Genomic DNA, 16222 nt, shown 5'->3' with positions numbered 1-16222 from the left:
GGCTTTCTGGGCCATTAAGTCTGGTTCAAACACACACACACACACACACACCTATTTGTCTGGGCCATTAAGTCTGGTTCAAACAAACACACACACACACACACACACACACACACACACACACACCTATTTGTCCAGGGTAACACACTGGGGTAAACGTACCCAAAACAAATGTCATAAACACCTTTCTCAAACCATCTGCATTAAATGGCTGTTCTCTACTCACACAATGGCACCCCACTCCAGTACTCTTGCCTAGAAAATCCCATGGACGGGGGAGCCTGGTGGGCTGCCGTCCATGGGGTCGCACAGAGTCGGACATGACTGAAGCAACTTAGCATCAGCATAGCATAGCATCTCTACTCACAAGGTTGGACAATAATCACAGCAACCATGTCAGCTAGAAGCACTGTGCCTGGGCCTTACTGCCCCAGGAGGCAAGAGGCTATGCTCTACCAGTACCTGAAGCAACCTCCCCATTTCACTGCCCACTTTCTCAAGCCCATTCCTTATTTTTCTTCCAACCCCACATCATCTCCTTGCTAAGTCACTCTCCCAGTTTCCCAGAAGCCCCCTAACTCTCTTCAAGGGAAAATTTCCCTTTTCCCTTTCAAATGCTATATTAAATATGACAGACCTTTCATAACACTTATCACCCATATCATAAGTTGCCATTCCAAGTCTGTTTTCTGAGGGCAAGGACTGCATCTTATTAATCGTTGTCTAATACAACATTTTTTTGCATTCTAAGTACTTAATAAATGTTTGCAGAAAGTTGTTATAAGATCCATGTAGATTGGAATTTGCACTTAGAATTCTATGCATGAATAGAATAGTCTTGAAGACTGATGATGAGACCAAATTCTAGAACCTAAAGTTCCCCAAATTGACTGCCTGGTTACGGAATAAATTAATTTATGGTCTGTCAGCAGAAATACGTCTGTGGATATTAGCTAGTGAAAGGTGGTGCCGTGCTGTGCTTAGCCACTCAGTTGTCTCCAACTCTTTGCAACCCCACGGACTGTAGCCCTCCAGGCTCCTCTGTCCATGGGATTTTTCAGACAAGAATACTGGAGTGGGTTGCCATTTTCTCCTCCAGGGGAATCTTCCCGACCCAGGGATCAAACTCACATCTCCTGTATCTCCTGCATTGCAGGCAGATTCTTTACCTGCTGAGCCATTCGGGAAGCCTAAAGGTGGACTTCATGACAAACACTAAACTCTTTGGGAAGGCTCTGATAATCAAAATCAATACCCCAAGGAGGAACAGAGTAAAATAAACCATGTACTTCATCCCTTCCCTGTCACAAGAGAGGTCCTCACTTTCAGTCTCCAATGCCGAAAGTCATTCTTTCCTTGCAGTCACAGTGATTTATAAAGAAACAGACCAAAAAATAAAAAAAACTTATTTCTGATTTGCAGAGGCAGAAGGTGTTTTTCTCTGTCCAAGGAGGCAGGGTTGAAAAAGCATGGCTCCATGATTCCCAGCTTGAGGCCTCAAGTGAGATGGAAAGTAGCAATTTGGAGGCTAGCCCCAGGGCAGCCCTGGCAAAACAGCCAGATCTCCACAGCTGTTTTCTTGGTCCCTAGTTTCCCAGGTTTCAGACAGACCTCATACAGTGCAGGGAAGGGACAGCTATACCTTCTCAACCATCTTCTCTGATACATAATTGGATTTAAAAGTAACAAACAGATTTGGTAACTCCCCTCTCATGAAAGATCCATACTTTTACAGATGCCTGAAATATCCTCGAAACAACTGAATGAGGTCTAAAGTCAGGCCAAATGAACACAATTGCAAATTTAGCTTCTTAGAACTTATGTAAATTTACAAGTGTGGATGTTAAGTATGGATTTTTCATGTTTAATATGCCCTTTTAAACGTAATTCTAGTGTTTTAGACAGCTTATCAACCAGGAATACAATCTACTCAAGCAAAATCTTTATCTACACTACAATCTGTAGGCATGCTGCAGTCCATGGGGTTGCAAAGAGTCGGACATGACTGAGCAACTGAACTGAACTGAACACTACAGTCTACTCAAGCAAGATCATTCACAAACATTGTCATGTGTGAAAGTCACACGGGGGCTTGTTAAATATACAGAATCCAGAGTCCCACTCCTAGAGATATGGATTCAGTAGTTCACTTGCAGCTTCAGAAACCTACATTTTTAATAAGCTCCCCAGGAGATTCTGATGAAATCATCCCCAGAGCATGCTTTGAAAAACACTTGCAGGTTATCCTCATATTTATTTGACTAATAAGCTAATTGTCAAAGTTCTCTAAACACTTTTTTTTTTTATCACAATACACCCAGCACTCAGAAAAAATTAAGCATTTTCCCTGCTTCCGATCATACCACCTAGACTGCTCAATCTGGCTTTCTGGGCCATTAATGGTCTGGTTCAGACACACACACACACACAGACACACAGACACACTTATTTGTCATGACTGCCTATAATCTACTCTCTACTCAAATCATACAGTCACTTCACTTAGCGCTCCACACTGAGCTTGTTTCTACGTCCAGCCCTTCGCTTTGTGTCATCCCCTCCCCCAGGGTACACTCTCATCCTTTCTTATGCCTGTCCAGAATCCTGCTCATCCATTTGGGCCTCAATCAGTAGAGCTCTCCGTGACCATGGCTGCCTACCCAGCTGATCACCTACTCATGCCTCCTATACCAAATATTATCTGTGACACCCAATTTAGCATCGTATAGACTTGTATCCTTGACTGTTTTTTTTTTTAATGTGTTGGTTCCCGCTGTCTTAAGACAAATGATAAATTCCTAAGTCCAGCTGCTGCTGCTGCTGCTAAGTCGCTTCAGTCGTGTCCGACTCTCTGCGACCCCATAGATGGCAGCCCACCAGGCTCTGCTGTCCCTGGGATTCTCCAGGCAAGAATACTGGAGTGGGTCGCCATTTCCTTCTCCAGTGCATGAAAGGGAAAAGTGGAAGTGAAGTCGCTCAGTTGTGTCCGACTCTTAGCGACCCCATGGACTGTAGCCTACCAGGCTCCTCTGTCCATGGGATTTTCCAGGCAAGAGTACTGGAGTGGGGTGCCCCTAAGTCCAGCAGCCATGTCTTAACCTTTTTTCCACACAGCCCAGAGTTATCTATAATCATTGTCTTGAATTCTTCTCCCATTCTCTTAAATCCACTTCCATTAGGTTTGTTCTACCTAAACAACCCTTGTCAAAGTCAACAGTGATCTCCACAATGCCAATTCCAATGGTCCATTTTTGTGTCTAACTTGACCAATCAGCAGCAGTTGGTATAAATGATCATTTCTTCTTCCATGACACTCTTGCTTCACTTGGCTTCCAGGATCCTATATTTTCTTGGTTTTGCTCCTACCTCACTGCTTGCTTCTTTTCAGTATCCTTCTATAGTTCCTCTTCTTTTCCTCAATCTCTTAATTTGGGGTGTCCCAAGGATAACAAGGAATAACTTAGTCATCCACTTCTCTGTGTATATTCACTCCTTCAGTGATCCCTTCTAGTCTCATGTTTTAAATACTATCTAAATGCTGATGATTTCCAAAGTTCTGTCTCTAGCTCAGACCTCTCTCCCAAACCCCAGACTCATATATCCAACTGCCACCTCAACATCTCTACTTGATATCTGACATCTCAAACTTAACTTGCTCCAAACTGAACTTCTTGACCCAAACCTACTCTAACTACAGTCTTTCTCACCTCAGTAGATAGCAACTCCATCTTCCCAGTTGGAGAAATCTTGGGAGTCATTTTTATCTCCTGTTGTATCCAATCTGCCAGGAAATCCTACTGGTTCAACCTTCAAAAATATTTCCAGAATCTGCTATTTCTCATCATTTTCATGGCACTCACCCTGATGGAGCCATCATAACTTTTCTCTTGGGACTGCTATGGTCGTGTTTTAACTGGTCTTTACTTCCACCATTGCCCTTCTAACAGTCTACACTCAACACTGCATCTGGAGTCATTCTTTTAATATATAAATCAGATCAAGTCACTTCTCTGCTCAAATCTCCCAATGAGTCCCCTTATCACCTGAAGTTAAAAGAATCCTTACAAAGGTCTGCAACACCCTATGTGATCTGATTGCCCATTACTTCTCTTAATCTGTCTACCCTGCCTGTTACTCATCTTTTCTATCCTTGTCAGCCTCCTGCCTATTCTTTGTACATCCCAAGCCTGCTCCTTGCCCAGCATCTTTACACTGACTATTCCTTCTGCCTAATACATTTTTCCTCTTCTCAGTAAGGTCTATCCAAACCACACTGTTTAAAATTGAAACCAGCATTTACTGTTTGTAGATTTTTTGATGATGGCCATCCTGACTGGTGTGAGGTGATACCTTACTATAATTTTCATTTGCATTTCTCTAATAATGAGTGATGTTGAGCATTTTTTCATGTGTTTGTTGGCCATCTGCATGTCTTTTTTGGAGAAATGTCTGCTTAAATCTTCTTCCCACTTTTTGATTGGGTTGTTTGTTTTTCTGGTAGATGTCCACTGGCAGATGAATGGGTAAAGAAGTTGTGGTACATATATATTAATACAATGGAATATTACTCAGCCATAAAAATGAACACATTTGAGTCGGTTCTAATGAGGTGAATAAACCTACAGCCTGTTATACAGAGTAAAGTCAGAAAGAAAATTTTATATATTAATGCATATATACGGAATCTAGAAAAATGGTACTGATGAACCTATTTTCAGAGCAGGAACAGAGACACAGACACAGAGAACAGACTTTGGACATAGTGGAAGGAGAAGGTGGGACGAATTCAGAGAGTAGCACTGACATACATGCACACTACTGTGTGTAAAACAGATAGCCAGCGGGAAGCTGCTGTATAACTAACAAGTTGTCACAAAACACCTGGTGCTTTGTGACAACCTAGAGGGTGGTGGTGGTGGGGTTCTGGAGGAACAGGACATATGTGTATTTGTGGCTGATTCACTTTGTTGTGTGGCAGAAGCCAACACAATATTGTAAAGCAATTAACCTCCAATTTAAACTATTTTAAAAATTGAAACCCGGGGTGTGCCTCAGCCCCACATTCCAAGTTCCCATTTATTCTCTTCATAGCTACCTTCTTAATTTTTTATGGCACTTTAATACCTTCCATATACTAGAGAATATACTTATGTATTATCTTTATTGTTTATTATCTACCTCCTCTAGCTAAAATGCAAATTCTATGAGGGCAGGGCTCTGTGTCTGTTTTGATCCCAAGCCCTAATATCAGTGTCTGGCACACTGAGGGTAAATGACTGGCTCACCCAGGGCTACATACATAATAAAAACCTTAAGGATAGCTATAGCTATAGTCTTATAGTTAGAAGAGACATGAAGGCTTATTATTACTGATGGGAAAAACTTTTTTAAAGAGGAAAATAAATGACTGACGGAGACAACAGATGGACAATATCTGAAACAAGTCAGAGATTAAGGTTAAATTGTGAATCTTTAGATGCTATATGATTATGAATAGCAAAAGTCTGGGATAATTGCCTTTCTGGTAGGAAGCCATCCATCTCTTCTACCCATCACTAAGAACTAAAAGGGTGAATGTTCATTCTATTTACTCACTTATTTATCATTCCTCTTCTCTTACGGACAAAATATTTATTGAATCCCAAGTACACAGCCAGCACTGTTCTAACTCTAAAAGAAGCAATAAAGCCAGTCCCTGCCCTCAAGGAGCTTTGGGTCTATACATAAACAAATAACTGCCACACACTATGATATGTACAGATTCTGGGGCAAGAAAGGTGAACTCTAGGAGTTGATTTCCCTGGGTTCAAATCCTAGCTCAATTAAAAATTAGCTGTGTGAGATTGGGTAAATTGAATAGACTCTCTGAGCCTCAGTTTCTTCATGTGAAGAATGGGTACAATACTATTATCTACTTTATGAGGTTGTTTTGAGGATTAAATGAGATCAAGTATTGTAGTTAGCACATCGTAACCACAAACTACTTTTTACTAGTAATATTATTATTATTAGAAGTATGATCAGCAGAGTATTGTGAGCACACAGAGAACAAAATAACTAATTCAGCCAGGTACAATGAGAAAGGTATTTTTCTGGTTCTCCCAAGTCAGACTAGACAATCTATCCAGCAGGTACCACAGTGAATTTTTACCCAGACAATAAAAGTCTTCATTCCATCAAAAAAACCCTCATATGCTTTGATCTGAAACTATCTCTCTCCAGTGACTCACCGTAGATGACTGTTAACCTCACACAACAATGAACACAAGTACAATTTTAACAGCAATATATATCATTAATATATGTCATGTCTGTTGCACGTCTCAATTCAGTTTATTTATTTGCATTAGGAAACTTTTCTTTGTATGCTTTGTGAGATCATCTTCCTCAGGTTCTCACGGTTTGAAAACCTTGGGTTATTCAAACTCATGTGTAAGTCTCCAGCTGAATGTGCCAGTTTCTATGGTAACAAGGTCACTGTGTGGGAGGAGCTTGAGGGAAGAAGCGTATCCCTGGCACAGAATGAGCAATGGACAGAAAGAAAAGAAATTAGAGCTATTCATGCCTGGACCACCGTTCTCCAGCCACAACAGCAGGACAAGAACATGGAATGCTGTCTATAGTCAGTGCTCTGTGGACAAGTTGACACGGTGCAGACAGAAAGAGAGACTAAGGCAACTACTCACAATGAACACTGTTCCCACTGGATTCCAGAAGCAACACCCTGGATCGTGTTTCATCCTGTTTACTTATAAGAAAAATTCCCTCTCCTTTTACAATAGGGACATTCTTCCTGCCCACCTCCTTCTGGTGGGTGCCCTTAAAAATAGCAGTTAGTGAAAAGTATCCATCAAAGCTATGGTTTTTCCAATAGTCATGTACAAATATGAGAGTTGGGACCATAAAGAAGGCTGAGCAATGAAGAACTGATGCTTTCAAATTGTGGTGCTGGAGAAGATTCTTGAGAGTCCCTTGGACTGCAAGGAGATCAAACCAGTCAATCCTAAAGGAAATCAAACCTGAATATTCATTGGAAAGACTGATGCTGAAGCTGAAGCTCCAATACTTTGGCCACCTGATGCAAAGAGCTGACTCATTGGAAAAGACCCTGATGCTGGGAAAGATTGAGGGCAAGAGAAGGGAACAACAGAGGATGAGATGGTTAGACAGCATCACCAACTCAATGGACATGAATTTGAACAAACTCCAGGAGACAGTGAACAACAGGGGAGCCTGGCATGCTGCAGTCCATGGGATCACAAAGAGTCAGACATGACTTAGCGAGTAAACAACAACGATCCATCAAAAGTCCTGCCCTGGAACTTCGCCATAAACACTGCTATCTATAAGGGAGGATGGAGTATGAGTTGGTGTCCCTCTTATGTGATCCAAAATTAGTGGTTCTCAAACCCTGGTGCCCATCACCAGAAACCCCTGGATGTCTTGTTAAAACAAAGAGCCAGGCCCCACCCTCAGAGACTGGGCCTCAGTAGGTCTGGGGTGAGACACAGGAATTTGTATTTCTAACCAGTGTGGGGACCACACTTTGAGCAGTATCAACTCTGAAACTTAAAAACAAAACTCCCAAGTCCTTACAAATAAAAGATTACTTCTTAAAAGACAAAGGACATCATGTCAAGGCAAAGGCAGCCTTTCAGACATTCTACACAATTCTTAACGCATTTTTACCATGTTTACAATGATACCAAAACTGTTCTCTCCACCTCAAAATATTCTACAATGGCATCTTATGCCACTGAATTTGATCAAATTCAGAGTGATGTCTTGTTGTTTTCCTTCTCCTGCTCTTACTCCATGTTCTCTTTATCTTTTTTTCTCCACAGTTTCTCCTGATCCATTATTCCCCTCACGTAGGACTTCAGTGTTTAGTCTGCATCCTATTCAAGCCTCTGCAACATTTTCCCACCCCTCTTCCTCTCCCTACCACAACTTCTTTCTCCAGGGCTCCATTTCCTACAGAAGCAAAAAGTAGCCATGAGCAGTACCACATCTATACACATGACTCAGGGGCAGATTTTTCCTCACATATATTAGGAACACTTCTGAAAGTCCATCTTTGGAAATCATATTTCACCACATGAGCAATCTGTGGTTACTGAACTCAACCAAGTCTCTTAAATTAAAATCAATTAACATTCTACAAAACAGTTATAAATCATGGAAGCCACTACAGCCTATGGGCCAAATACAGCCAGTCACCCGTTACTATACGGCCTGTGAGCTAAGAATGGTTTTTACGTTTTTAAATGGTTGAAAACACTCAAAAGAATAATACTTTGTGATATGTAAAAACTATATGATATTCAAATGTCAGTGTCCATAAACAGTTTTATTGGAATGTAGTTACACATTTGTTTATGGATTGTCTATGGCTGTTTTCATGCTACAATGACAGAGCTAAGCGGTTGTGACAGAGGCCGTATGGTCCGCAAAGCAGAAAATATTTGTATCTGACCTTTTAAGAAAAAGTCTGATGACCCCTACTCTACACCATTTCCTAGGGATCATCTTGAGAAGATACATACATATGGAAAAGCATATATATACACACACATATACATGGAAAGGCAATATAGATTGGGGATAATACAGCTTTAGGTGCTTCCAGATGACACATTAAAATAACCACTCAACGTGAAGATGTGGAGAACAGAGAACCCTTGTGCACTGTTGATGGGAATGTAAATTGGTATAGCCTCTGTGGAAAACAGCAGCACGGAGGCACCTCAAAAAATTAAAAACAGAACTACCATATGACCCAGTAATTCTACTTTTGGATATATATATATATGTGTGTGTGTGTGTGTGTGTATATATATGTATATATATACATACACACACACACAAAGGAAACAAAATCGCTGTCCCCAAAAGATATCTGCACCCCCATGTTCAATGCAGTATTATTTGCAATAGCTAACACAGGGAAACAACACAAGTGTCCACTAACAAGTGTATGGATCAAGTGTAAAAAAAAAAATACATATATATATATCACACATACATGAGGCTTCCCAGGTGGCACAGTGGCAAAGAATCTGCCTGCCAATATAGGAGATGCAAGAGACGCGAGTTCGATCCCTGGGTCAGGAAAATCCCCTGGAGTCGGAAATGGCAACCCACTCCAGTTCTTGCCTGGGAAATCCCATGGACAGAGGAGATTAGAGTGCTACAGTGAATGGGGTTGCAAAGAGTCGGGCACACACACACACACACACACACACACACACACACAGAGTGCAATATTATTCAATCATCAAAAAGAAGGAAATCCTGTCATTTGCAATAGCATGGATGGACCTTGAGGGCATTATGCTAAGTAAAATAAGTCAGACAGAGAAAGACAAATACTACATGATCTCACTTATACATAGAATCTAAAAAAACAAACTCATAGAAACAGGGATCAGACTGGTGACTGCCAGAGGCAGGGGGGTGGGGAGTGAGTGGGATAATTGGGTGAAGGTGATCAAAAGGAACTAAATTTCTGCTATACGATAAATAAGTTCTGGGAACATAACATATAGTGTGATGATGACAGTAAACAATAACATATATTTGAAAGTTTCTAAGAGAGTAGACCTTAAAAGTTCTCATCACAAGAAAAAAAATTCGAACTGTGAGGTGATAGATGTGAACTAATCTTATCGTGGTGATCATTTTTCAGTATATACATATAGCCAATCATGTTGCATACCTTAAACTTATACAATGTTTTATGTCAATTATTTCTCAAAAAACCTGGGAAAAAAGTAAATAAAATAGTTATTGATGTAAGAATCTGTTAATACTTACATATTAATCATCTTCATTAAAGTTATAACAACATGTCCTTGGACTTGAAATCAGATAAATTAAGTGTCATCTGTTTTGTCATGAGGACAATATTACAAACCCCAAATACATTTGGGAAAGATCAGATTAAAATAACGGTTCCCTCAAGCACCTGTCAAATTCCATGAACTTCTTAAAGTTCCTCTGATGAGGTGTGGGCACAAGGCCTATGCAGGAGCAAAGAGAATCCTCTTCAGAACCAAAGCCGGTGTAAGGTGGAAATTTCCTTCCTATTTTTGGAGGAGATGGGGCCTTGCATGGAATTGAGGTAAAGTTCTCTATAACAAAACAAAAGCAGATGAAACATCAATATTATTTTTGCCCTGATTATGGCTGTTTTGAAAGCTTTGTTATGTTTTCAAGATGAACATGGAGATCTTTGTAGACTATTTTAAACTCTTTCAAACAAAACACAGCAAAATCCTGGGAGGGTAGGTTTCAATCATGTTTACAAAAACCACAGAACTCACTCAATAATCGCCATTGGTTCAAAAGAAAGAAAAAAAAAGAGACTGAGTGTGTCGAATAAGTAAACATTTATCTTTTGTCATCACATCCCCATTTCAGAATATTTTTTGTTCTTCCTTGATTTTTCCAATGATATGAAAATTCAAGCTTGAAACTTTATGCTACCCATTCCATATTTTAACCTGTAACGTAGCCCTCTCCTATCTTTAGTCAACACTCACTAATTAAATTCCTTTCCAAATAGGACTGACTCCCAGCTGTTTTGCCTTTACCTTCCCCATCTGATGTCTCCTCCTCCTGAGCCCATATTTTAAGCCCTCTCCCTTTCCTCTAACTCAGCTCCAGGCCATGATACTTCACTACCTAGATCAAAATCAAAAACAACATTTCTTCTCACCAACAACCCCTCCAGGTTGCCTCTATTACTGCCCAAGAAAAGACTGCAATCGTACTGAAATGTGATACTGCAAAAATAAATAAATAAAAAATAAATAAAAACCCAAATCAAACTAACACAACTTTTAAAACCACCACTGCCAAAGGGAGTGGTAAGTGGTAAATACGGTTGACCTTCTTAATTCATTTAGCTTCTGTGAGCAAGGAGAGATGGAGAGACAGGTGGAGACATAATTTGTAATAGCCTGGGAGCCGTTAGGTACTCATTTGTGAGGCTGTACCACCTCTGAGAAGCAAGTGTGCCCTCCGAAGTAGATGACACATTGACTCAATAGATCCCAATCACCAGTGTTTGACACACTACAAATGGCAAAGAAGATGTCCGGATCTTTCTTAAAGCAAAAGAAAACAAAGCAACCAAACAACCCATGGAATCTCATTTCTACCTCTTCCCCAAAGTTGACCATCTCATAGGGGTTTCCATTAGAGCCTGAAAGAAGTCTCGCATAAGCAAAGATTTCCTTTTCCATTGCCAAAGTTCTAACAGAAGGAAGAGAACAGATTTAGTACATACCTCTCTAATCGAAAATGTGCACCAATGTGTCATCCAAGGCAGCCTACCTCTTAACATGGAGGGATAGTTCTTTTTCTGTACTGATTGATCAAAAGGCTAAGGGACTGTTTCTAACTCTGATTTGAAAACATTTTCAACTTTCACATTTCCTTAGACTTCCTAACAGCCTTTGTGTGAAACCTCCTCAAGCATAATCCCCAAAAGAGTATTGTTCCACCCTGACAGAAACTGCTCACAGAAGACATACTAGCAAAGAGAATGCTATCAGATATTTCTCACTGACTTAGTGAAAGGAGGCGGCCAGACTGCGGGTGTGGAAGTGACTGGTAAGCCTCTCCTATTGCTATTTTTGTGGCAATTAAAGAGAAGCCTTGGTAATAAAGAGGCAAGTTTAAATATTGGAATTCGTCAGAATTACAGCAGACCCTATCATTCCTAATTGTAACATGAAACACACCACTAACTGGTACCTTCATTTTTAGAAAAAGGACCATAGGGATGGCAGGAAGAACTGTACGTGATTATTAGAAAATTCAGGCATGATTGGTTTCTTCCAACAGGGGACATATGCCTCCAACTCTATATAATAATCTAAACAGCCTAACCAAAAGAGGACATACATTGAATCTCAAATTAAGAATGCATTCTACACCTCCCCCCAAAATTACAGGTTTTATAACACACTGTTGTTTTCTCAACTACATAATTTTTGCAACAGATTTAAGTAACAAAAGAATCAATTAGAGCTTTCCTCTGCACCCACAGTGCCATCTAGTGTATAAATGCTGAGAACTGTTCCACTCCACCATGTCTGACTTTTTCAACAATACAGTCTTTCTGGATACTGTGACTCAAGATTCCATTTTTTATGGGTTAATTGTGTATATTCACAAAGGTTTGGAATTGTGCCTGGATAAGTTTCTGTCTTTGGTTTTCCATTGTTCCACCATCCTGCATGTTTCAGGTGTTAAAAAATATTTGATGAAAAAGTATACATTTTTTTTACAAAGCATCTTCCCAATTATCTTCTTTTTTAAAATTTTTTATTGGAAGATAATTGCTTTACAATATTGTGCTGGTTTCTGCCATACATCAGCATGAATCAGCCACAGGTCCCAAATATCTTCTTAAACTGACATTCTAATAGATCCTAAAACACATCTGCCTTTCAAATAGTCTGATGCCTCTAATTCTGAGAGACTTGTAAAAACATGTATATTGACTGTCCATTCACAATTGACCAGATTCCAACAAATTTACACAGAGGGGACAGACTCTTTTTTAAAGAACGTATCTTAATGCTCCTTTACAGTGGTTTACTATTCATCATCTCATTGGAAATGTTTCTGAGAAAAGCCTTCAATTACCTCGACATTCATCTCTGATTTGCTAGTAACCCAGATTTGGACCCAGGTTTTGGGAGGCCTGAAGCTTATTATTTGGGAGAACCTCTGTAAGACAAAAAATGTCAAATAATTAAGACAAAATTAGGCCCAGGGCCTTGGAATGGGGCCCCTGCAAAGAAAAGAACCCTAAAGCTTAAGCTTCATTATTTTTAAGGTTGAATCCACCTCTGCTTGTACCCCATATGCAGGTAAAATGATTTCAGTGGGATGGTCACTTTGGGGTCAAATAATCACATAATTTTCTAGCTCTAGCTAGAAAACCCTTAGAATCATCTAATTCTCAACCCTCTTCACTGCACAGAAGAGGTTTTTAAAAAAAAAAAAAAAAAGCAAAGTTTTTAGGTCCATCAAAGCCATGTGGTAAGACTAGAAGCAAATTCTACCTCTGCTGCTGCATCTTGGGATGGCTCATTTGTTCAAATGATCGTTAGACTCTCATCTTAGATGCTCTGCTGTTTCTAACACCAAGAGTTCAGAGATGGCTATAAATGACTCCACAAAATTAAATATGCTTTAAGTTTTTTTGCTTATCCTTAATGGCTTCCCTGGTGGCTCAGATGGTAAAGAATCTGCCTGCAATGCAGGAGACCCAAGTGTGATCCCTGGGTCAGGAAGATCCCCTGGAAAAGTGAATGGCTACCCACTCCAGTGTTCTTGCCTGGAGACTCCCATGGACAGAGGAGTCTGGCAGGCTACAGTCTATGGAGTCACAAGAGTCGGACACGACTGAGCTACTAAGCACGTGCACACACACACACACACACACACACACACACACACACACACACACACACTAGTTTGGTTGTCCCAACCACTAAGAATCGATTGTAACAAAGTCCTTTTATAGACAAAAAAATAATAACCCAAGGCAGAAATTCTAGGTAAGAACAGTTTACATTCAAATCCATGTCCCTTCAGTGAAAGAAACACCTGCTAGAGCCCCTGGAGCCTCTTCCAACCTTCATGCTACAGGAAAGTCCGACAGGCCTCCATCTGCCAGTCCGTGTTCATGCACATGAAGTAAGGAGGGAGTGACATGCTCCTGCCCGGCAGGCTAGCCAGGGCCAGCGGGATGGCCAAGCAGCCTAGGGGGAGAGTCACACTGGACTGTTTCGTGGAGGAAGTTGCCTTCTCTTTAGAATCCTGAAACGCACAAAAGAATCTCATCTTTTTAGGAGTCCAGATGGGGTTTAACACAGGGGTTTTACATATATATCTCTTGGGATTCTGTCAAGCCCTCTGCTTCTATATAATAGAAAGCTTTCTCATGTGCTTTTCTTGGGACTGTGGCCAACTTCACCTCTTGGTCCGTCTGCCATTTTTTCTCCCCCAAATATGCTGGGGGTGGCAATAGGTAAGAGAAGGTACTGAGACACCCAGGCTGTATACTGCATTAGAAATCTCCCCCTGGCTTCCTCTTAGGGAGGTCCCTAGCTGTGTCATTGGCAGTTGTCAGCTTCTTCCTGTGGCGCTGCAGAGTGGTGACACCAGGTTTCTACTGACCACAGTTATTGGCAAGGAAGGAAATGTGACCACAATTATTGCCAGGACTCTGTCCTGGTTTAGGCTTCAAGAATACCAAAATATAATGTATAAAATGTGGTTAGTCTTATGAATTTTTAGAGCCAGATGAGTTATTAAAAAAAAATTAATGTCCAAAGAAACTGCATCTAAGTAACATTAAGTCTATTAATTTAATGTTACCAAAACGTCAGGAAAAGCAAATGCAAAGATCATCAGAGAATACTGATTCACCCCCCTCCTCCCTGAATCATGGATATAATTTCTAGTTATTAGTTACATTAAGTATACTGTTGTTACTCAAGAAATGTTGTGTAATAATGGTGTCTATTAAATGGGATATTTTAACATATCTTATGAGAAATATAAAAAGTCAGCATGACTATAAAATGCATCATAATTTTGGATTTGCATAATTTTCTCTTTAAAGACATAACGCTCATGTTATATGAGCTTTAAAGGCACAAATGACTTTTTTTTTAATATAATACAGTAAGTCTCTAGAGAGAGCAAACGAAGTGAGCAGGAAGAAATTAGGCACTAGGGCTCAAGTGAAACTGACCACAGGGCATTTGAAGTTGATGCATCTGCTGAGGATGGCTAGATCCGGAGCACACTGGTAGATTTCCTCTGCCTCTGAAAGTTCCCTGTAAACCCATCAAGAGACTAACAATGCACTGGGTCTTTCCAGCACTCTGTTCATTTACCCAAATACAAACTTTATATTCTCAAAATCAAGCTAACAAACATCAACTAAATGTTGGAATTAATATTTAAGTGCTCGTATGACCTCACCACATCCTTTGTATTAAGGTAATCTTTCAGTGGGCTTCCCAGGTGGAACAGAGGTAAAGAATCCACCTGCCATGCAGGAGACGCAAGAGACACGGGTTTGATCCCTGGGTCAGGAAGATCCCCTGGAGTAGCAAATGGCAACCCCCTCTGGTATTCTCGCCTGGGAAATCCCATGGACAGAGGAGCCTGGTGGGCTACAGTCCATGGATTCCGACTCTACAAAGGATCGGACATGACTGAGCAGCCACGCACACAATCTTTCAGTAGGACATAGGTAAATGTCTTCAGTGACTCATTCTTTTTTATCAATTTTTCAACTCTACACTGAAGACTTGTCAACTCTGAACAGGTACTTACATTTATTAAAAATCAAATTATCCTTCCCAACTATCTAAGGGTCACTAGCAGCTTCTCTATGGCAGCCACTACCTGCACATTCCTGGCTCCTTCTTGTCCTCAGTACCGAAAACAAATATGCCCAACTGTGTCTACCAACAGGACTAATTTTAGAAAATAATATAAGAAGAAGCCACCAATTTGGCCCCATTTTGACTAATCTGGCATGCAGATGCAGTGGAACAAATTCCCTTAGTGAACCAAAGAGAGAAATTGAAAGTCTTATATTCCAACCCCTTTGTGTGCTGTGTGTCTTCTTATATAATATAATGATTCCCATGAGGCCAGGAATACTACACAGTGGGGACACCGAGACACGTAAGGTGGGCCTCGTGTCATCCTAGAGACAAAGCACCTTGTCTTTTAGGAAAAGCTGTGGTTGTTTCTGGCTTCCATCTCATGGCTCAGGGAAGTGAGCTCATATGAATACTCCAAGGTTCAGAGAGGAGTAAGCAACCCCCAACCAAGCTCCAGCCCCAATCTGGGAGGTTGGCAACTCCTATCACCCCCACTTAGCCAAGCACCGGCAGGTACCTGAACCCTGGGGAAGAGGGCCCAAGAAGGGGGCAGGGCTGGCCTGCAGGTTTAACAAACAGAGGGGCTTGTTTTTTTCAGGTTTCATCTCAGATCCTCCCCCTGCTTTTGTGACAGTTATAACACAATGTAACATGCGGTAGATCTCTGCTCCCCTTCCAGACTAGAAACTCCTTACACAACTCTGCAGCTCCTGCGTCCACTGCAATGACCTACATCTAGTAGGTGCTTAATAAGTCACTGGCTGCCATTATGAACTGAACTAACCTGATCTGAA

The 16222-nt window shown here is 40.8% G+C and overlaps 1 protein-coding gene across 1 annotated transcript in view; it reads right to left on the bottom strand.

Annotated features, from left to right (window-relative positions):
- EFHC2 (EF-hand domain containing 2) overlaps nt 1-16222 on the bottom strand; it is a 224704-nt gene that overhangs the window by 99908 nt on the left and 108574 nt on the right. The window contains exon 8 of the mRNA XM_081567282.1: nt 9968-10133. Coding sequence (XP_081423408.1) covers nt 9968-10133 — 166 coding nt within the window. The remainder of the gene's footprint in view (nt 1-9967; nt 10134-16222) is intronic.

Source organism: Giraffa tippelskirchi, chromosome X (genome assembly GCF_054371585.1).
Source record: "Giraffa tippelskirchi isolate mGirTip1 chromosome X, T2T-mGirTip1v1.2.pri, whole genome shotgun sequence".
NCBI lineage: Eukaryota > Metazoa > Chordata > Mammalia > Artiodactyla > Giraffidae > Giraffa > Giraffa tippelskirchi.
This window is presented reverse-complemented; position numbering and strand designations above follow the sequence as displayed.